The 23,587-nt window shown below is 37.6% G+C and overlaps 2 protein-coding genes across 10 annotated transcripts in view; one reads left to right on the top strand and one right to left on the bottom strand.

Moving 5' to 3' along the window:
* Window positions 1-559: 559 nt before the first annotated feature.
* On the bottom strand, window positions 560-5,636 carry fbxo36a (F-box protein 36a). Its single transcript, XM_084408802.1, has 5 exons — window positions 5,566-5,636; window positions 4,327-4,451; window positions 3,630-3,738; window positions 3,364-3,536; window positions 560-848 (listed from the first exon to the last, which is right to left on the bottom strand). The coding sequence occupies exons 2-5, from the start codon at window positions 4,444-4,446 to the stop codon at window positions 657-659; spliced, it is 594 nt and encodes a 197-aa protein (XP_084264928.1). The 5' UTR covers window positions 4,447-4,451; window positions 5,566-5,636; the 3' UTR covers window positions 560-656.
* Window positions 4,852-23,587, top strand: part of trip12 (thyroid hormone receptor interactor 12) — a 58,584-nt gene continuing 39,848 nt past the window's right edge. For 6 of the 9 annotated variants that reach the window (XM_084408800.1, XM_084408798.1, XM_084408797.1 and 3 more), the window contains exons 1-2: window positions 4,852-4,967; window positions 20,359-20,505. In XM_084408800.1, coding sequence (XP_084264926.1) covers window positions 20,408-20,505 — 98 coding nt within the window. In that variant the 5' untranslated portion in view covers window positions 4,852-4,967; window positions 20,359-20,407. Of the gene's footprint in view, window positions 4,968-5,563; window positions 5,747-7,658; window positions 7,689-20,358; window positions 20,506-23,587 lie in introns of those variants that run through there. The other 3 variants (XM_084408795.1, XM_084408799.1, XM_084408794.1) reach the window with 3 other exon arrangements.

Below are 23,587 nucleotides of genomic sequence, written 5' to 3'. Positions count from 1 at the left end.
GCTTCTATTGTGACAACTTACCCCATATGGTGTGTCATCATGTCTCAGGGACAATGTGAGTTCAGTGAATTGTATTTTTATTTAGCTGTATGTTAACTGCCTTTGAATGTTGTATAGCTTATTTTTAAAACTAAATAAAGAACATTCCTTAACTAGGCAATCTAAAAAAAAAAAAAAAAATACTCAAGACTTTCCGTTTCAAAACCACTTACGATTAAATGAAGGAATTAAGGCAAGGAATTTATTGAGTGATTTATTTCGACCATCTACAGTGAAAGTATGTTGCATTGGTTTTGCACATGCAGTCACTTTATTAACGCGCGACATCTGCTGGTCACTTTCCACACTGCAGTTAATGAAAAGAGCCAAACAGTCAATCAGAGACGTGCTGTTATACTGGGTGAATAATTCGATCATGTTCTAAACAAAAAGACGAATAACGAATTACACGAATTACTAATAATTTTTTTTTATAATTATGCATTGCATACATTAATAATTTCAAAGTAATGCTTTAATATTTATATTTCATTTTAATGTTTCATAAACTTGTCTTTAATCAATAACTGCAAGCATTAAAATACAGAAGTAGTAAATTAATGCACTCTTTGAGATCGTTTTAATTGTCTTGTTGATTGAGAGTTGTGTTTAATAGCTCATGGAGATGCAGTATTGGCTTTATCTTCTTCCTCTGCAGGACAGGCCATGTTGACATGTTCTTGTTTGTAATAAAACTTAAAGAAGATGTTCTTCCAACCCATGGCTTTCGCCAGCATTTCCATGTCTTCAGAAATCATATCACAATGAGCCATCACAGTCTGCTTCCAGATCTCCTCTGAGTTACATATCTGGACACACATGTACATTTACATAAAAACACTTATATATCACACTCTATCATTTCTGTAGCACAAAGTTTAAAGGGTTAGTTCACCCAAAATATTTTGTCATTAATTACTCACCCTCAAGTCGTTCTAAACCTGTAAGACTTTTGTTCATCTTCATTCAAATTAAGTTCTTTTTGATGAAATTAGTTGACAGCTACACAACTGATACTTTGACACTTCAAAAAGTTCATAAAGAGATTGTAAAAGAATCCATATGAATTGAGTGTTTTAGTCCAAATTTTCTAAAGAGACACGATTGCTTTATATGATGAATAGTTTTAATTTAGGCTTTTATTCACATATAATCCATCAACTCACACATCAGTGGTGGTATATGAAACTCAAGCATGTTCGCTTGATGTGCGAGAACCAATGAGGTTCATTCTCGTGTTATGCAGCATGTTTGAGCTTCCGCAAGAACCAATGAGATTCATTCTCATGTTACGCAGCACTTTTGAGCTTCCGCAAGAACCAGTGAGATTCATTCTCATGTTACGCAGCACGTTTGAGCTTCCGCAAGAACCAATGAGATTCATTCTCATGTTACGCAGCACGTTTGAGCTTCCTCAAGAACCAATGAGATTCATTCTCATGTTACGCAGCACGTTTGAGCTTCCGCAAGAACCAATGAGATTCATTCTCATGTTACGCAGCACGTTTGAGCTTCCGCAAGAACCAATGAGATTCATTCTCATGTTACGCAGCACGTTTGAGCTTCCGCAAGAACCAGTGAGATTCATTCTCATGTTACGCAGCACGTTTGAGCTTCTGCAAGAACAAATTAGGTTCATTCTCATGTTAAAGGGATGGTTCGGAGTAAAATCAACCTAGGGTCCTTTGCACCATGACCTCGAGCCAAACAAACCTCAAGCCTTTTTTCCCTTGGTCGAACATTATTAAAGCTAGAGCTTATTTAGAGAGATCTGCCGGATGGCTCAGTGCAGGCGCTAATGGAACCTAGTTTGTATCTAGTAAATTACCCCACTAATAATGCCCAGAATGGTCCCAAACTTCTACGGTAGTACAAATAGGTTCTGTACTCATAAAACGAGACATTGGAAAGTTTGTAAGTACATCAGGAGTTTATTTAAATAACAGTTGCCTGACGGGTAATGCTACCGCTAAGTGATTAGGGAAAAACACATAAAAGTCCTGTCATAAAGCCAGTATATCCAGCACATTTTTTTTTTTTTTTTTTTTTTGAAGTGTTGACAACTTAGTGTTAACTAATAATTGTTGCAAACTGGTACTACCAACAAAATATTAGTGCATTCCTGGAACTGGGCGTCGTTACACTACATCCTTATGCATCGCTTTCTGACAGGACTTTTACGTGCTTTTCCCTAATCACTGAAGTGACGTTGACGTCCGGGTTAGCGGTAGCATGAGCCGTCAGGCAAGTGTTATTTAAATAAACTCCTGATGTACTTACAAACTTTCCAATGTCTCGTTTTATGAGTACAGAACCTATTTGTACTACCGTAGAAGTTTGGTAAAGTGGGGTAATTTACGAGATACAAACTAGGTTCCATTAGCGCCTGCACTGAGCCATCCGGCAGATCTCTCTAAATAAGCTCTAGCTTTAATAATGTTCGACCAAGGGAAAAAAGGCTTGAGGTTTGTTTGGCTCGAGGTCATGGTGCAAAGGACCCTAGGTTGATTTTACTCCGAACCATCCCTTTAAGCAGCACGTTTGAGCTTCCTCAAGAACCAATGAGATTCATTCTCATGTTACGCAGCACGTTTAAGCTTCCTCAAGAACCAATGAGGTTAATTCTCATGTTACGCAGCACGTCTGAGCTTCCTCAAGAACCAATGAGATTCATTCTCATGTTACGCAGCACGTTTAAGCTTCCTCAAGAACCAATGAGGTTAATTCTCATGTTACGCAGCACGTCTGAGCTTCTGCAAGAACCAATGAGGTTTGTTCTCGAATGTCAAGCAGGTTCAGTTGAGCTTCTGTTTACGTTCACTGATCAATGTTTATATGTGAATAAAAGCCTAAATTAAATCTGTTCATCATGTAAAGCGATTGAGTTTCTTCAGAAAAATTTGACTAAAATGCTCAATTCATATGGATTAGTTTTACGATCTCTTTATGAACTTTTTGAAGCGTCAAAGTGTCAGTTGCGTAGCTGTCAACGGAGGGACAGAAAGCTCTCAGATTTTATCAAAAAGAGCTTAATTTGTGTTCTATAGATAAACGAAAGTCTTATGGGTTTGGAACAACATGAGGGAGTAACTATCCCTATGAGGGAGTAACTTTTCATTTTTGGGTGAACTATCCCTTTAATAGGCTACTTAGTGTTAGGGGTGATGAGCAATAGTAATAGTAATGTTTTCTTTAGCAATGATCAGTAATAATAAAACAGATTCAAAATTTGTACAATGTAAAATATTATTTGATAGACATGAAACCTTAATTTAGCTAAAAAAAAACAAAAAAACAGAGAAATGGACAGAGTATTGTTCTAACCTTCTTAAACCTGTATGAGGTTTGGCTGAGACAGCCAATGTCCTGAATGGACATGCAGGAAAGGATTTTAAGGAGCAGTCGGTCAGGTAAGCGTTCCAGGTAGTCAAAATGCCCTTGACACAAAGCCAAAGTGTACTCCAGAATCCTGGTGCCAAACACCACAGCTAACTGCTCTAAAATCAGAAATAGCATTCACAAATCATGATTGCAAGTTGGATCACATATTTAAATGTAAAGCTGGAGAATAACTCAGACTGGATCGGTACCCTGCAACTTTGAATCGTTCAAAAAGTCATGGTGGAACATTTTGATCTCTCCAGGTGATGTCCCTCTGAATTCAGTTCGGACTGAAATCTTCCACCACCTCCATATAAGCTGTTGGCAATAAAGAGTTATGAAATGCTTAATATGACTATATAAACATTTATCTTTTTTTTTCCTTTTGTTATCTTAGTATGACTGATATTAGTTAAAGTTAAAGAATTTACATTCTTATTTTTATGGAATATTGACATAATGATTATAAATGATTCATCCGTGCACATTTTTATTTGTTAAAATCCATGTGCCCTTGTTATCTTTAATCACAATAATTGATCTCTTCTCTGATGACGTCACCACTGGCACGAGGGCGGGACAACCTGTCACTCACATGAGATTGACCAATATCAAACCACAATCAATTCCCGATGAACAAAATCAAGTCCCGCCCTACATTTTTCTTTTTCGAGAAGCCGTTTTGCTCCGATATGTACATCACAATATAGGGAAGAAAAGACAATTGCAACTTCTGTTTCATGCTGACTTTAACAGGATAATCAATTTAGCTTTTCAGACATGGCAGACAATATGCTGTTTTTGCTATGCAGGTGACCTAATGCAAAAAATCACCACCACATTTAAATATTTGTCCCTTTGCAATCTCAATTGAATTATCATTTTGTGTAGGCTACTGTTAAATACCTCTTTTTGTGTGATACAAAATTGGTAGTAGTCTTTAGAGGGAGGTGGACCTTGTCCAGCAGTTTCAAACAGAACTTCATCCAGCAGAGATGCCATATTTGGACGCTTATCTGTTACCATGACAACTGATATACAATAAAAAAAACGATACTTTTTCTATAGAAACGTTTTTTTATTTTTATTTTTATTTTATTTTACATAATCACATCTGGCTTGACAGAAACGCATATGTCTAAAATCATTTAAAAAATAGTTAACACAAAATGATGTAAGGGTGAACGGTTTTTTAAGATGGTGGTGTTGGAGGGGTCACGACCCGGCGGATTGATATTCTGAAATCTTGACGTACGTTTCTGATGCACTAGTGATACACTCATAAAGCGCGGGGTTAATGGTGACACAACCCGTTCGCAATAGCTCCAATGAACGTTATTTTCGTAGTTGTAGTGGTTGATAAGGCTTCGGCGCGCCGGTTGCTGGCATAATCGTTGTTCTTTAGTGTTGGAAGTAGTGCGTTGCGGAAGCACGGAACGCTGTGGGAGCGGATGTGATGCGGCAGTTCGCAGGTCGCTCAGCTGATGAAGGTAAAGCTGCTGCTGCTGCACTGTGTCTAACAGCTACTACAACACTGGAACAAATAGGTAATTACAATAACACCAAAAATATACATATCTATATGTAACTTCAATGTCCGGGGATCGTCTTACGTCCTATGCGCATCGGAGCCCTTCGTGTGAATCAGCAGCCGTGTAATATGAGTGAGAAAAGCCAGACGAAAGAAAAAAATGGTTTCCAGTTGTCATCCCTCGAGCCCTTTTCATGTTTCCCTTGTTTGTTACTGTTTATGTATTAGTGTTATATAGCCACTTTTTGGCATTGGTATTATGGTATAGACAATACGCCACTCGAATCTTTTTTGAATAACTTTGGAGAGATATCGTGAGCGAATTGAGACTCGTTTACATCCCCTTTGAAAGAAATATTCGGGACATTATAACCATAAAGATGAGACCTGCATCTGAGTAGCACAATGTATATGACGACTCATTTTCTGGTGATTTTATTAGTTTTTTAAGGGATGGGCCAGTTTAGAGATCTGTTAAGATAAATAATATTCTGGCCCACGAACTAACGTTAGAAGGTAACGAGAAATGATTTCAAGTTTCTCTCTATTTCTCCTTTATTTGTTAGTAATGTCACAAAACGGCTAATTTAAATGAGGAAGTTTCGATGCCTCACAAGTGTTGATTTGTCTGTTCTGTCCAGTCGTGTTCAGGTGAATGTTGATTAGTGGAGCTGGTGCTGGTAGTTTGTTTACGTCTTCAGTCACTTTGACCTGATCTTGCCCGCATACACGTCGACAGGAGACCGGCTTTGCTCTTTAGCTTTGCCATATGTAGGCCAAATACTGACAGCAACGGTACAGTCTTCCTCTTTTTAGTGCTATTGTACTGAATGTTCACATTATACTATGTTTTTTGTGATGTTGTAATTAATGCCTGTTATTTGTTGTTAATCGCTTGTCACGCTTCGTCCCTTCAACAGATTAGCATCGGTTAGCCGTGCTAACAGTTAGCACCAAAGACAGCTTAACACAAAACCGTGCCCTTTTCGTATCCAACGCTTAAAACTAGTTCAAGCTGTTTGTCAGTCTTAAAAACGTGTTAATTTGTGAGTGGCTAGATACGCTGATGGTTTTGAGGGTTTTATTTAACTTAGCATGGCTAGCGTGAGGGCTAGCATTAGCTGATCGTGATTATCACCTGGACTTCGTTAACTTCACTTAAATTCTCTCCCCATCGTGTGTTGTCCACTGTGGTGCTTTACAACAACCGTGGCAACGTAGTTTTGAATGTCCAAGCATTTTTATTGAACCACCGCAGATGTTTTGAATTCGCAAAAGCGCCTCTGCAGGGCCACAAAACGCGAGACCGGTGTGTAAGGCCTTGGAGTGCGAAAATCAACTTATCGTGCTGTATTTTGTTTATTTATAACTAACTAAACTCGTGTTTGTTTTTGTGTGGTGAAATTGTGTGTGGTTTGGTTGTGTAAGGGCAGTACGCGAGTCTAGGCTGGTTGGAGTTTGTTTCATGGACTGGGCAAAATAAACAAAAGGATCGGCTCAGGCCTGTGCTGAGAACGGCCTTCATAATCATGTCGTATTTTCATGTCAACAGTCCAAATACACACAGCAGCACAATTCCCAGTCAGCAAACTGCGCTTGATCGGATCTAGCGATGGGTTTGTTTTGTTTGTATGGTCGTACGAAGGAATTCAACGGCTAATCGTCGACAACAGTTCACCCTCTCTTTAGGGAAGTAACGTTAGAAGTCTCAGTAGTGTGCTCACTGCACAGGGTATGTTTGACATGTTTTGAGCTGTTTGTTAATTGTTTGGCGTTATGGTCGAAATTAGCGCTTTTCATGTTCGGTTCTGTAAGTGTTTGTGGTGTATATTTGACGTTTAGTAGTTTGAATGTCGTGGACGTTGCTTAGCTTGCTGAAGTGGCTTTAATGGTGGTGTCGTTGTGAGAAGGAAGGCCTTTAGGCTCGTTTGAACAAAACATCATCATATTTTCTGTCAAAATCCATCATATTTGAATGTTAATGGCTGTCTTTAAAAACCTCGCGAGCTGACGACCTAGACACCGTTTTTATGCGTCACGATCTCTTTTCGGACGTTAATTTCGTGTATGTTTATATTATTTTATTAAAGATATGGGTGTACTCTGTTTATATTAATGGCGCACACTTGAATGGAACGTTAAACAACAGCAAAATTATCTATTATCCTCATATATATTGAAAAGCAGCATACTTAATCTGTGGGATGTTTGTACAATGCCTAATTAGTGAACATAATTTGTACCTTTTTCATTTGAGTGAGTAGGAGAGGCACAATTATGGTTGTAATGCATGAAACAAGCTTAGTTTATTAAGTTAAATGTGTTCTTCTATCCCTGTCAGTGTAGCTGAATGTGGTTAGATCCTCATTTTATAATCTCATCTAAAGTTATATAGAGTGTGATTAAGTAGCCTATAGCCTAGAAATCATTCAGTATTTCTCATCCTTTTTCTTATGATATTAGTCAAGTTTTAGTGTTTCTAAAATGTCTTGCATATCAATGAATGACATTTGACATCAAGTTTTGATTATATTACTGAACAAAATGGCTGCCACCTTAGTCTGCAGTTGTAATTTAATTCATCTCTGATTTTACGTTGTCATCATTTAATGGAATAACACATTTGACTAAAATCAACTTGTTTTTTCACTCTTCCCCCCCCCCTCCTTCCTTCACCCCATTATTGTCCACGTTCTTGTCGCCCTAGGCTGCTGGTTGAGGCATTTGCACACGGCCGGTAAGTTCGCATAGCGCTTGCCGTTACCTTCACGCTAACAAGATGAGTCCAGTGTGGGACAGGTGTGGTGAAGATTGGGGTTAAACAGGAAGTTGACAATCTTGGTTTGGCAGTTAAGTTTCTGCAAATCCAGAATATATGGCTTGGGAAGGGGAGGGTGTTTTTTACATTATTCAGATTTTTTGCTTTAAGTGGAGCATTTAGATTTGTTGTATGTGGATAGCATTTAAATGGTTCAGTATGAAGATGAACAAGCTTGCTGTGAAGAAAGGATGGTTCTGCCTGAGTTTTAATGGTCTTCCCACTGAATAAGGAAAGCAGTGTACACTATAGGTAATTACCATTTTTAATATATTCAAAATGAGCACCCAGTTAAAGTCAACATGAAATCAAAATTGACCTCATTTCCTTTATAAGGTTCCTGGTTTTGTGTAAGGAAGCTGTGAATGATTCATCAGAGTGCATTATTTTCCTTTTTGACTTATTTTTCAAACCCTCTCTAATCTAATCACCTCCGAAACCATTTTCATGATCCAATCAATTCCTAATGGATAAATAGGAAAAGTCTAAATGAAAAGTCAAAGTATTTATTCATTTTGGACACATTGAAGGACAGGACAGTATCTCCTGTATGGCAGGGTTCCTCTTGCTGCTTTATACTGTCTCTCGGCAGGCTTCAGGACCATTTTTAGTTTACTTGAGCTGATCTTGTGTCAGTTATAACTGGGGTGAAGTAATTAAAACCATTCGTTTCTCCTCCCAGCGGTAGTGCCAAGCAAGCAAAATTGTAGGGAGTCGTATTTAAGACCACTGAATATTTAGATACAATTAGTGTTTTTGAATAGCAACAGCTTGTTCAGACAGTTTTCCCCTTTTTTTTTTGTTGAAAAATAATAAACCACCCTCTAGGGACACACAGATGCTCGAGTCGCCATTGGCTAGTAAATTTTCTATTTAACTCGCCTGACTTTTTACATGGAATGCGAAAAACAATGCAAATGAGCAAATTCTATGTAAATCATTTTTTTAATTTTCAAACATTATTAAAGACAGTCTGTAAAAAGAACCAATAATCAAACTAGTAAGTAGTTTTTCAGATAGGTGTAACATATACAGTTTACTTACAGAAATTGAATAAAGTATTGAAAATGTAAATTAACACTGCAGTCTTCACTGTATAAACGCAATCTACAGGGTGGGCCATTTATATGGATACACCGTAATAACATGGGAATGGTTGGTGATATTAAAGTCCTGTTTGTGGCACATTAGTATATGTGAGGGGGCAAACTCCTCAAGATGGGTGGTGACCATCACATATACTAATGTGCCACAAACAGGACTTTAATATCACCAACCATTCCCATGTTATTACGGTGTATCCATATAAATGGCCCACCCTGTAGATTAATCTTCGTTAAAGTTACAAATGTTATTCAGTCAAAAGCAGTGATTGATTTTTTTTTTTGTATTTTCAGTGATAGAGTCTTTGTTGTTTGTTGTTTTTGACTGCTGTTACTTTAAGACATAATGTATAGATCCAATATACTGATACACATGCGTTGTCTTTCTCGACTGTTTACATTCACTTAAGACGTTACCGACTGTTTACTAGGATCCTCACCAAGACGGGCATTTTGATATCATTTTGTGTGAAATGGTCCATTCAAGCACAAGACGTGAGAACACTATTCAGTATTTACATGCTGTCAGATGCGGCTTGCTGTGCGCGCAAGTCCAGTGTGTGCGCACAATACTTATCACACAGCGCGTGAGTGCCGAATTGATTTCTTTCACGTCGTCTTGCGCTTGAATGATTAAAATTGGCAAGGCTTAAAAACGTGCACATTATCAATTTTCATGTCGATGGAGCACTGGCCCGATCAGGACAGAGCCCATTCTGTCAACTCTTGGCCATTGTGCAATCCCTATTGTCGAGCCCTGCGTTTGGTTCTAGTGTGTCAATTCTCCTTATGTGGCATCTTTCTTTCTCTCACATGCACATGTGACAGAGGGCGCTCTCAGCCAAGCGACGGTGCGTAGTTAGAGGCAAAAAAATTATTTATCACAGTCACAGGTGATTTAAAGACAATGGGTCTCATTCACTAAGCATCCGTACGCACAAATTTGTGCGTGAAATGTGCGAATGAACGATTTTAAGAAAAAATCACGATTCAGCCAAAATTGCATGATGAAATTTATTCCGAAAAAACTGAAACCACACGTACGATAAAAGCATTTACTCTGTACGGCTTTATAATCATGTTAAGAAGTTATATTTCATCCTAACATGACTAAATATTGAAGTATATTGCATTAATTGTACTAATTCATATATAAAATTATATACAAAAATTATAAAATACAATTTAATTTCATCCTAAATACATTCCATCATATACAGATAAAGAGTAAGAAAAGCTGCGAGGTTTCTCTGAATAACGCAGTTATACGCGTATGTACAGCTGGCTAATGAGAGGTCTGTAATCTGGGTCTGTATAAAAGGTGTTTATTGTGAGAACTGGGGAGAATGGCACATTTGGCATTGCTCGAGGATGAGGCGCGTCTGCAGACAGCGGCAAGTTTGACGAGAGTGACGAAAGGCTGAAAGGAAAGTGTGTGGAAAGCCCTTATATGGAGATGGTTTGTGCGTATTATATGCAAATGACTAACCGTGTGCTGCTCATTTAGAGTACTCAAAATTCACTCCCATCAGAACAAGGTTAAGAACAAATTCATGTGCGTACAAAAGTGTTTGTGAATTAGGCACAGGTTTTTCGTGAGAAGTTCTCCTGTGCGTACAAATTAGAAATAATCCATGCAGTTATTAGTGAATGAGACCCATTTTCTTGTTGCGCATATGCGAAGGATTTTCTCTCATTGTACAGGGTTGATGAAACTACCATTAGATGTAACACAGGCCGATAAAATGATACAGGAAACCAAAAAAATGGTTAATCGTGACGTGTACCACACAAGATGGATGTAGTGATTACTTAATTTATTGGTGATCATTACGTCATTGTTTGTTACCCGTGGTCTGTTACTCTGTTCTTCAACGTGATTGTGTAATAATAGAATAAACAGTAAAGTCCTTGGGGAAGTTAAGTTTGTTACGTCTGAGTCTCCGGGCCTATTGCTTGTAAAATATTGCCTTTGATTGCACTGCAGTGATTACATGATACCTTCAGCAAGTTAATTGACAGTTTGACAGCAACCTTTGGCAGCCATTTCTCTCTACATTCCTAAATTAAGACAAAAGGAGTGTTTATTTAGGTTATTGTGCCTGTCTTTGCAGTGTGAACTTAGTTTGTAGAGTGTTTAAGAAACAAGACAAGAATGTGTGATTGTGATAATTTGTGTGCATAGGCACCTTGAAAATTGTTCAACAGAATTAGACTACCACTAAATTTTCTTTAAGAAATGTTTGTGCTTGCGTATCTGTATGCATTTGTCCATTTGTATGTCTCATTCCTCACCACTTCTGGAAATGAAAAAGGAGAACTTTTTAATTGCCTTAACTTCCACTTAAATTTCACTCTCCTGCAAGGATCCATGTTTAGTGGCTGGAGCATATTTACAATGACATTTGCCCTGAGTAAAGTGTATCCAGCAGGCTAAGAGTGTAAATCCCTGCCCCCCACCTCACAACTTCCTACACTAGACAAATGTTGCAATGTAGGTTTTTATTTTATACCACAAAAGTTCTTCAATAGTCTCATATGAACCTCTAATGAGTAGGGCTGGGCAATAGGGCAAAATTATCGCGATAATTGCATTTTTTTGCATATTATCAGTCTATATTGGGGGTGTTACGGTTCTCTGTAAAGAACCGAACCATACCGTTCTTCACCTACGGTTCGGCACACACTTTCACCGTGGCTCATCTCAAATCTGACGACACATACACATCTATATGTAAAAAAAATAAGAGTTAGGCTAATGTATGTTTCTGTCGATAGATACGCATTCTGGCTTCCCCTAAACTTTGTTCAATGCGAGTGCCGTCTGCTCTATTTAACCAGTCATTTACGCTGTCATCACCTAGGGGTTGATAATGCGCAAGCACAGGAGAGACCTGAACAGCACATATTGCTATCGGTGTTTAAAATAAACTCTTTTATGCCTTGCCAATTTAAACATTCGAGCACAAGACGGAGAAAGGTTGTCGTTTTTTTTTTTTAATAGGCTATTATTTTTTTTTTTTTTAGATAAGTGTTTGTTTGATGCAGCTTTAGTTTTCCTAAATTTCTAAACTTTTATTTGTACAAATCATCAGATTTAAACTAACATTAAAAATTCATAATATTTAGAGCTTTGAAGTGCTGGAAAAAGTGTGTAGCACTTGGAAAACCCTCAAAGTGCTTGAATTTCACTTAAAAAAACATTGTATGAACCCTGAGATGAATAATGTAAAAGAAAAAAGACACTTTCTGCCACAATACCACAGTTACAGTTAGCGTTACTACATTCAATCTATGGTTAATGCTGATGATTTGTAGATTAAAAAAACCTTCTAAAACTTGTTTGTTCATGGCACAATGTTTCTCCTGGTTTCCATGTCAGTGTTGTTTGATCTGATACCTGTATTTTATAACAGAGAATTCTGTGCTGAATTTGGATACTTAAGTTCCCATTAGTTCTCGCAGCGATTCTGTGGTGAATTCAAATGCTTACTGGATCTCCCAGCACAGTGAAGTAATGGTGTCTTGAGGTCGCCCGTGTGTAAACCTGTTCTAAGCTTGTGCTGCACTTATTGTTGCTCCGAGCTGATAAACGGTCCACGCAGCATTAAACGATTAGCTTGGTTTCATTCCACTTTCATTTTGTTAACCATTTTATTAGACCGTTAGATTTAACGTTTGATTAATTGTTTGGAAAAATAATCATTAGTTCCAGCCCTCAGTATATTCTCAATTTTTCTCCAAACATTTCATATTGTAGATGTAGGTGATAATTTAATTCCATTTGAATGTCAATCATGAAAATATCCGGTTATGTATAGGTAGCAAAAGATTTTCATAGCAGCACTTGTCAAAATCAACACCCACAGATTTCCGCTCAAAGCTCAGCAGGGTTTCTGGTTTACAAAACACCCTTCATTCACAAAATGATACACCCCATTGCTTGAGTATTTTTTTTATTATTGTATTAGAATTTTGATAGCGTTTTGAATAACTGTTTCTTAGCACTGTTTCTGAGAATAACACTTTCATTTTCAGGTCTTACACCAGTTATGCATAATGAACAATGTGTAAATTTTTAAACTGTGTCCTCAGATAAAGGTTAGAAACAGATTTCACTTTGCATATCAGCGCCTTTATCATACAAGCTGCTTGCCAGCTTTTCTGGTGGCTTGTATGCATATCAGTTTGAGTTTTGATTTGAAAACCGAAGAAAAATATGATGTTTTATTGAGTTCATGTTCAAACTCATAATTTGTAAATGGACTAATTTCAACACATTCCACCATATTACATTTTTGGGGGCTTCAAATTAAGCTTTGTTTTAAATAACTTTTGATTAAAAGTAACCACATTACTCTGATGTGGAGTCTCATTTTGAAATTTTATGGCTCATGGTTTGCATTTGCAAAACTTAGCCTTTGTGTGGTGAAATTGATTGGGTTTATGTTCTGGCATGTTCTTAGGGTGTTGCTATAGATTATTTAGATGGGTTGTGTGAATTGTGATTTTATAATAACAGTTCCTATTAGAGCTGCACGATTAGCCGTTAAAAGATCGCAAACTCGATTCTAATACCACACAATCTACTTCTTTATGACAACGATTCCACTATGTCTATTACGCCTGTTTCACATCGCAAGCGTCAGTGGAGTGTGAACAGCACGCATTTTTGTTGCCTATGTTAATGAATGAGAGGGTCGGCCGTCATGCTCCTCGACCTCGACGCTTGCGATGTGAAACTGTTTTTAAACCAAAGATTTTAGGAGAATAGGGACTGTGGTTAACCTTTTGAAAGTACGATCATCACACTGCAACTCTCAAATCTGCGTTTGCGCTGCCGTTGATCCGGAGAGAGCCGCTGCCATGACAAAGTGTTTGTCATTGAATCATTCATTTAAAAGATTTATTCACAAATGCTGATTCATCCAATAACAAAACGAGTCTTTATGAATGAGACACTGACTTATTTCAAATTATTTTTTATTTTGTCCAAATTAATATATTTTTTTAAATATAGCACGGCAATAAACATTTTGTCACAACCTTTAGTTTTGCATGTTATTTTGTGTAGTTGTCCAATGTTTTTTTCCTTCAAAATCACAATCTTCATTTTACACAAAAAAACTTGATTCTCAATACTAGAACCTAATAGTGCACATTAGAGATGTGACGGTGATAATATTCTCCCACCGGTTAATCGACTTGTGACAACACCGGTATTACCGGTTTCATCGTGGGGTGGGGGGGTGTTAGAGTGATGTTTTTTTTTTTTTTTTTACATGGCGTCAATTCATCATTCGTATTGAGTTTGATTGACATGCGATCTGACCAATCAAATTCCACCATTTTTGTGCGATAAAGCAGTCAGAAGAGTTATTGAAAAACTTGGATTTGAACTTGGCTTTAACTGAGGCAATCTGTCACGACACATTAAAGAGCCAAAAAACGGTAGGCCTATTTTATTTTTGTTTGACTGACCAAATTTGAAAGTTGAGACTTGGTTTCATATTAAATATCACCTGCTCGGTCCTGTCTTTCAGCGCGTTGTCCGTGTCCTCTATTTTTCACTGCTTGAGATTATGTTGAGAACAATAACGCCCTATTTGATTGTATAGGGCGCGATTTCGGATTCAACCACAGTGTTTGAATGGTGGGTTCGTTATTATTCTTGAAAAACGCATGTTATTATTTCAGCACTTCGCGAATGGACAGCGACTATTAAGTATCACGAATGCGTTCTCGCACATTCATGTTAAGTGCATTTTTGGGAAACGCGCGTGGAATTGCGGCGTGTGACGAGCGTAACCTTGCACATAGAGAACGCTCTTAAGATCCAAGATACATCGTTATCGGGAAACCCGGTTAGGCAATCAGGTACTGACTTCAACGAGGGGGGTAATAATTCGGCAGGGGGTCGAAATTCGGCACAACACCTGTCCTGGTCTCCGCACTAGCCTAACTGAAAACTATGAAAGCCGTGTGGCCAACCGGTAAAAAAAAAAAAGAAAAGAAAAAAATACATTAAAGAAACTATTCCCTCTGATTTTGTTTCATTAAGTAAGTTTGACTAATCACAGCAGTCTCACATTCGTTTAGAGCTCGTGTGAATTGCACGTATAAAATGAAGTTAACGACCAACCTCGTTCAATCAGGAAACGCCACATGAATTTCACTGCGCTTTATGAAGAGTTTTTATTTTGCGTGAAGAAGCCGTTCGCCGGAGATGTGTTAAAAGATTCATTCATGCACACAAGAGAGTGTATTCATGATTATTAGGCTACCGGTATACTAATCCTCCTGGCGCCGGGTCTGAGTGAGTAATTTACTCTTTTACCTTTGTTTTTTGATTAACATTAATGACACTCCATCTGACACGCGTCCCATTTTCTCACAAATCTCTACATTCATTTATGATATTATTTAAATAATTTGCTCTTATGAGAACACTCGACAAAACGGACATTTTTGGCATAATTTGTGTGTGTTATGTTTTGTTCAAGGCCGAAAAGAGAACTCGATACTGACGCGCGTCTTTTCCTTGTGTGTGTGTGCGTGTGTGTGTAATAGGCAGGACTTACAGCGCGGTCTCTTGTTTTGTCGCGCTTGAATGGTTGAGCGTGATCATACAACGCTAGTCAACTGGTGACAGAAAATACGGATACTGCGTAATTGCTTTAAAAAAATTTTTTTTGCGGTGCTGCGGTGGGCAAGTGATGCAACCGGTGTTGCGACTGAACACCGTGTAACACCGGTAACACCGACTATCGCGCCAAGCCTAGTGCACATAATCGTGCAGCTTTAGTTCCTATAAATGTTATGCTTAATAATCGACACTGTATATACTGTAGTAGAGAATAAGTGTCTTGTGTGTAACTCTTGTCTGAATATTGAGTGTTTTTAATTGGACAGTCAGTTTAGAACAGGGATTCCAATGCCATCTCATAGCAGTATTTTAAGTTTTGGCGAATTTATGAATATCTCAATCGTACTTTTTCATACGAACTGCTTACGCCCCAGTGACGGATGTTTATGGGTGGAGTTAGGGGTGGACCGTCATGCTTTCTCTGAGCCAAAGGCCTGGGTTTTTTTTGGAGTTTATCTGAGTCAGGAGAGCTACTTATTTCCCATGTTTTCATAATAGCAAATTTAAAGGCTACTTATGTTAACCACTGCGTTAAGAAATGTACACATTTATGGAAAATACCAGACTGCTTGAAGACCTTAAATCATGTATGATTTTAATTGTGTATACATGTACTCCGGTTAAATCATATTCTCATGTAAATCTCAACTCCTGTATTCTGACTGAAACGATAGAGACGGGAGAGACCGCTCAAAGTCAGACTTCCTCAGATCGCATCATTTCGTGAAAAATGTATAGATCTTTTTAAATCCGAGATCTGAGGCTATTGCCCCTGCCTGGCACGTTGCTAGCCCTGGCTTGCACTTGCTCGACAGTGGAAAAGCTGATAATGAGGCCACTCTCTGCTGCCAACAGAAATAGACTATTTGCTTTTATAAAAGTTAAAGTGTCCCTATTATGCTATTTTAAAGTTTCCTAATTTTGTTTTGCTGGTCTCCATGCATCAAAGGTAAAAATGCAAAGGTTCATTTTCTCATAATATACATTGCACATCACCACATTTTTCAATGATTTGCAAACGACTCGTCGGGTGAGTCAGTCTCTAAGTCCCTCCTTTCCGCGAGCCTACTCTGCTCTGATTGGCTGGATGGCCCAGTCTGTTATGATGAGTCTACGGCTTACAGCGCTTGTCAGAAGCAAAACGGCCATTACCTTAACTGGCCTTCAGCTCTGGATGCTTCCTCAGTCCTCCTGCGATTGTACACATTTTAGAGACCGTAAAGATGACGTCGATTTTACCATATCAATCTGAGCGCGAGTCCAATGAAGAAAAACTGGAAGAACTAGCCTAGTTATTCAACCGAAACCTCCATCGCAAGGACGACTTGAGCAGGATGTTTCTCTGTGATATGCTACTTAGTTTGAGGTACATTGAGATGTTGCAACTGTAATTCCTCACCTTCACATATGTTCATCAACAAACTGATGTGTATATTTCTAATTTATTGCTATGCACATGCGGGAACTGTATAAATAACAGCGCATACGTTAGCCAAGCTCTAACGTGAAAGACTGATGTAATATTAAAGTTCGCAAAACAAATCTTGCTACGTCCTTTATCTTTACTCAGAGTTGTAAGTAGGGATGCACCGAAATGAAAATTCTTGGCCGAAACCGAAAACCGAAAAAGAGGAAACCAAGGCCGAAAACCGAAAACCGAAACACCGAAAGAAATTATGCCAATTATTGTTAGTACCATTGCATTTATGGCTATGACTGTGTACTAAGTTTACTAAAATCAAGGCATTGCAATTGCATAAATTAATATTAAAGTTTCAAAGAATAAATCCATTAAAATTTTATGCAAATATTTATTTAGCATTTGCAAAGTATAAAATTAAATGTTTAACTTGACCCCACTCATGTGTAGGCTACATTAAATAATGTAAAAGCCTACTGGCCTGGAGAAAGGTTTAAAAATGAAATGTTCTCTCATAAAAACAAAGTGCATTTAGGTCAATACTGCCATAGCCCAAAATAATATCTGCAGTTATATGCTCATGGACGTGAGTTGCAAAAACCATAAACAGCTCAGGTAAACCTCTGAGAAATGACGACTACTCTGCACACACACGCAAAGGTCTCTCGCTCCCTCTCTCTGCCGCGCGCGCTACGTATGCGCGCTCATGCTCGCTCGCGATTCCGGGAGATTTAAACTAATTTACGGGCATTAGGGAGCCGGTATCAATACGCGGGAGACTCCCGGAACTTCCGGAAGACTTGGGATGTCTGTGTTTTGAAAATCGCTGTCCGTGGGTCACTCTTAGATATATTTAAATACGTCCACACCGCAGATATGTAATGTTGCTTCAGACAAGCACGTGCAGGTCGCGGTGTCTGCTGTTTGCGTCATCACAACATTTCGGCCGTATTGTTTCGGTGATAAAAGTCTTTCGGCCGAAAACCGAAAATGCACTTTTGGGCCATTTTCGGCCGAAAATTTTCGGTGGCCGAATATTCGGTGCATCCCTAGTTGTAAGAACAACAGACAATCTGCATTAATAGACACAGTTTTAGGTAATCGTCGGCCCAGAGCTGCTTTGCAGTAAGTATTTCAATAAGACAGTAATAAGTTAGCCGGAAACTTACACAATATAAACCATTATATAACGAAAATATAGCCTATTCATCAATAATTAATCTAATTAATAACTTGCTGATTAACTTGCACGGATTAAATGTTCACCGCAAGACTAGTGATGTGCACTAAACAAGTAAATAGGTCAATTTTGATTTCATGGTGACTAAGTCAATGTGTTTATTTGACTACAGTTCAATAAACTTTTCTCTTATAAATCTGGTAAAATGCTGAAAAAGTCTGTCTACAGAAATGTTGCAAATTATGCAAATGTGCGAAATTCTAATGAATCCTACATGTTGCTTTCCCAAATGCACATTAGCGACATGCAGAGATGGAGTTTGTGGAGTAGAGCTGCACGATTAATCGGAATTAAACCGAAATCGCGATTTGGCTTAGTGCGATTATGAAATTGCAAAGGAATGCGTTTTTTCTTCTTTTTTTTTCTTTTTTTTTCTGCAGCCACAATGTGCAGCAGTGTTTACTGTGATCAGAGCCACTGAAAACACTGGGTCATGAACTGCTTGCATGTAATTGAACTAAGTGCAGCACTTTTCTCTTAAACACGCAGAGCATCAGACAAAATAAAATCATTTTGTGGTTTTGATTAATTGTGCAACCCTGTTTTTTTTTTTGTTTTTTTTTAATGTTATAATTAATTATCAGCTTTTCATCAACCCACTAACCCATGTTGGATTTAGAACAGCATAGTCGTTGCTTAAGTTTGGTGGGATGTATGAATAGTGACGGAGATATGTGACCCTTGACCACAAAACCAGTCACATGGGTCATTTTTTTCTGAATAAATAAGCTTTCCATTGATGTGTGGTCTTTTAGGATAGGACAATATTTGGCTGAAATGCAACTATTTGAAAATCTGGAATCTGAGGGCGTAAAAGAATCGAAACATTGAGAAAACCACCTTTAAAGTTGTCCATTTATGTTCGTCATTGCGCTGCATTCACTCACAAAAAATAAGTGTTTTATATGTTTACGGTAGGACAATTACAAAATATCTTCATGGAACATGATCTTTACTTAATATCCTAATGATTTTTGGCATAAAAGAAAAATTGATAATTTTGACCCATGCAATTGTGTCTGTTGGCTTTTGCCACAAATATACCCGTGCTACTTGTGGACTGGTTTTGTGATCCAGGGTCACATATAACAAATGACGCGGGGATATGTATGAGCTTCTATGGCACTATTAAACACTATAGATATTTCGTAAATTTTGTGACATTCTCTGGAATTTGGTATTATGGATATAGTTGGACAAATCATTAATAGTGACCTCAAGCACATCGTTTTGATTAGAATACATGACATACTGTCTAGTCACACAAGTTAAAATGTTCACATCATACAAACACATCTGAAGCTCAAATTGGGTCTAAGCATTCTTCATGGATGATTTTGGGTCTGTCGTTTGTCTTAGAAGTGAAGCGACTTCTTGAATAGCTCTAGCCTTGAGCTTTCATTCCCATTAGAGTCCAATGACGCCATTTGTCATAGTCTTTCATTTAGATTATCTCTTATAATCATGCACCCCACTTAAGCGATGGTTCTGTAGGACGCCATCTCGCATACACACAGGATAAAGGTGTGGTGGGATTGTGTGTCTCTGCGGTGTCGTAGTGATTGATGGTTATTGTTGTTCATTACCACTGAACTGAGGAGGGACACCAAGGCCCCCTGCAGCTATTTTCTGTCTATGCTCAGGATGTGTCTTATCTCACTGCGTGTTATGATGCAGGCCAACATGCTGTCGTCTTCAAAATTGCCTCAAGCTTGATGATGCCAAGCATTACTAAGGAAATGGACACCAAATGCACATTTGATTGGTCGGTCAGTGTAGAAGTAATTTATATTAGTGTTTGGTTTTCCTGAGCATTTGTCCTTTTCTCCTTCAGCGTCTCCATATAAAGCTTTTGTCCTATTGATTATCTCGCTCCTGCTTACCCCTCTGTCACATTCTTGGTGTATTCGTGGATCATTTGTGCTTTGGTGCTGTGATGTTTGTTAACATGAGATGTGAGTAAGGTTATTGATCTGTGACAAGTGATGGTGCCATGGATGTGCTGTGGTACATATGTCTATTGGCTTTGAATAAATGGAATGGGAGATGCATCTGGTCCTGGTTGTTTTGACCAGATAGTGTAGAGATGAATTGATCTTTTGGTTGATCTTTTGGAAATGTTTATTTATAGCATAGCTCAACTAACCTTTTTTTTTTTCTCTCTTTTACCTCTCTACCAGTGAATGGTAGTGTCTAGAAAGGGTATGTCCCTTCAGGAGAGAGGTGCCAATGTCCAACCGGCCTAATTCCAATCCAGGGGGGTCACTGCGCCGTTCACAGAGGAACACAGCCGCGGCCCAGCCAATAGACCACACACTTGCAGGAAGGTGAGTCTATAATAGGCAATCTGTATGTAAAACTGTTTTGCAGACTAAGGTTAGGTCTGTACGTGTACCTTTATCTACCTGTCTGTATCTAGAGCAGTTTTTCCTACAGAATGTGTGCAGCAGGTGCCATGTTGAGGTCACAACCTTTCCAATGCTAATCTTTTTATCTTAAGGCTCTTTTTTTTTTTTTGGACACTTTCCCTTGGTTCATAAATTAATAATGTCAGATTTAAAAAAAAAATGGGAACAGTTACTTAAATTGTTCCCTCTATGTGATGCATCACTATTTTTCAATATCAAATATGTATTAAGTCCAATGTGACAACCATGTTAACCAGTGCAATATAAAACATTACTGTGTGCATCTTCAATGGTTCCTTAATTACATTTTTCCTTAGCATTTTCTTTTTTTCTAGTGTGACTTGCTAAGAAATGTAATTACAAAAATATAAACATCCAGCCAGTAATTGAGCTAATTTAACACTACTGTTCAAAAGTTTGGGATCTCTTGTGCTCACCAAGGCTACATTTATTTGATTCAAAATACAATAATAAAAAAGTAATGTGGAATATTCTTACAATTTAAAATAACTGTTTTAGTATATTTGAAGTGTGATTTATTCCTGTGATGGCAAAGCTGAATTACTCTTACTCTTCAGTCTTTCAGTGTTGCGTGATCCTTCATACACCATCCTGATTTGCTGCTCAAACTTATCAATGTTGAAAACAGTTGTTCTACTTAATATTTTTTATAATATAATGTTATAAATGTCTTTACGGTCACTTTTTCTGGGCCCGGTTGCATGAAACCTCATAAGTGGTTTTACTTAAAGGTATCCGTTATTGGGGGAAAAATCCCTAAGGAAAGGGATTTCTTTAAGAGCATTGCAACAAACGTCTTAACTGTCACCCTTACCTCAGTGTTTATACTAAGCATTTCGCGATAGTTTCTGGCAAAACACGGCAATGGAGAAGTAGTTGCTATAGTTACGAAATCTCCCACAATAAACAGAACATAACGGACCAATGACTTTTGAACAAGTTTAACATTTACTAAACTAGACAGCTGTACTACAATATCGAAGTTATGGAGATTATTAAAGGCGGTCTGACGGACGACACAGAGCATCCTAAAGTTCAAGTGCATTGTTTCTATGTGACACCAGTGGATGCTCAAAATCCTGAAGCACCACTCACATAGTTTTCCATTAAATTACTTTATCTAACTCAATGTTATTGTACTCTCGCGTCAACGCAACTTTGATCAGATCCACAGATTTTTTTTTCATTTTTTTTTTCAGCCTTCCACTACAGAATGACACGTTCGGTGTCATAGAAGTGACGCGGCTTGACACCTAGTCTTGTCTGCTAACCGGCTTTACAGTAGGCTACAAGAAATCTAAACCAGACCAAGAACAAAAAAGGGGGACAACACCCTAGCCTGACGCTATAATCAGTCAACTCTTGCACTCTTCCACGCACCAAAGCCTGGCACAGTGAAAGTGACGAATATATGAAAACGGTGTTCATTCAATTTTATTTTAACACAGTTTCACGCCATACTTTCAACAGGCTTATTTTGAAAATGTACATTGGTACTTCCTCCTGCTCAATTTAATTGCAATTATCCATCCGTGTTTGAGGTCAGCAGATGACTTGAGGGACCTGGTTTGATCCCTTTTTTTTTTTTTAGGGCTAAAGGGTTACTAAGGACTTTGTTGCAACGCATAACAGAACTTAAGGAAACTCAAGTAATTAAGGGAAAATACTTAATGACGGCCTTAAAGTTCCTTAAGTGAACACTAGTGTTGCACAATATACTGGTAATAGAAAGGTATCGTGATACCCTGCTATTAATAACTGTACAATATGACATTTTATTAGTACCGGTACTTTAAGAGTGACAGCACTCTAATAATAAGAGCAGTATTTCTTTATTTGCGTTGATGTGTGACAGCCGGAGTCAGGACCTGTGTGCAGAGCTCTGCTTCCACTGTTTACATTCACTAAACAACAGAAGCAGAACAGTAAAATATATGTGCAGCGCTTGACAAAGAATGCATGCATGAGAAAATAAAGGACGCGCGCACGCCTTTCACACAGCATGCGGTCACGACTTCGGTTCTCTTTCGCAGAGTAATAGGTTTGAATAGTCAAAATTCTATGTAAAAATGCACGTCCTGGTGAGCATTCACGTAAACACTGAAGTGTGTCTTAAGTGACCGTAAAGCATTTGTAAAAAGAAATCTTATGTGTTCTTGCAGGTCTTAAAGGGCCGGACCTGCAGCCTAATATTCTGTGTGATTGTTAATCAAACAACAAAAGAAAATAGACAATCCACCAATGCTTGACTAACTAAATGTAATCTATTTATTAAGAGTCAGTCTATAGTTAATTTATAGAGTGAAGACTTTTCAGCCACAGTCTCTTTAACAGTAGCATTCAAAAAAGAAATTAAGCACTTTATTTTATTTGTCTCTTCTAGTATTTGTCATATTGTTTGTCATTTTCTTTTTTGCTTATTTTTAATAACAAAGATAAAATTATCTATTATAATAATAAAATATATATATATATATATATATATATATATATATAAATATTATTATTATTATTATTATTTTATATTATATATATATATATAATATTATTATTATTTTATATTTATATTTATTATATATATATATATATATATATATATATATATATATATATATATATATATATATATATATATATATATATATATATATATATATATATATAAATTTTTTTTAAATTTTTTTTTTTTAATGTCTCATATCTTGAAATAAGACTTTGGTTAGTGATAAAGCATTGAATTGTAAGTTCTGTCATAATTTTCAATTACTTTTACTGTTTTCGTTTTTTTCCTGTGGTATCGATTCAGTATCGGTATCGAGGTATTTTTGTCTGGTATGAAAGCCATAATTTTGGTATTGTGACAAAACTAATGAACACTTCTCGCAACCCATGTTTCACTAAGGGTACCCTTAACCTTATAGCTAAGGGCTTTCTTAACTTAAGGACTTTCTTGCTACTGGGCCCTGACCCTAAACTTTTG

This window comes from Rutilus rutilus (genome assembly GCF_951802725.1).
Source record: "Rutilus rutilus genome assembly, chromosome: 5".
NCBI lineage: Eukaryota > Metazoa > Chordata > Actinopteri > Cypriniformes > Leuciscidae > Rutilus > Rutilus rutilus.
Note: the sequence above shows the minus strand (reverse complement) of the source record. Positions and strands in the feature narration are given on the sequence as shown.

What these genes read in the sequence shown, in the direction of transcription:
- fbxo36a (XM_084408802.1), bottom strand. Translation starts at nt 4,446, where the DNA reads ATGGTAACAGATAAGCGTCCAAATATGGCATCTCTGCTGGATGAAGTT. An exon ending in TTTGTATCACACAAAAAGAG is followed by an intron (nt 3,739 to 4,326) that starts GTATTTAACAGT and finishes TATTGCCAACAG; the next exon opens with CTTATATGGAGGTGGTGGAA. An exon ending in GAACGATTCAAAGTTGCAGG is followed by an intron (nt 3,537 to 3,629) that starts GTACCGATCCAG and finishes TTCTGATTTTAG; the next exon opens with AGCAGTTAGCTGTGGTGTTT.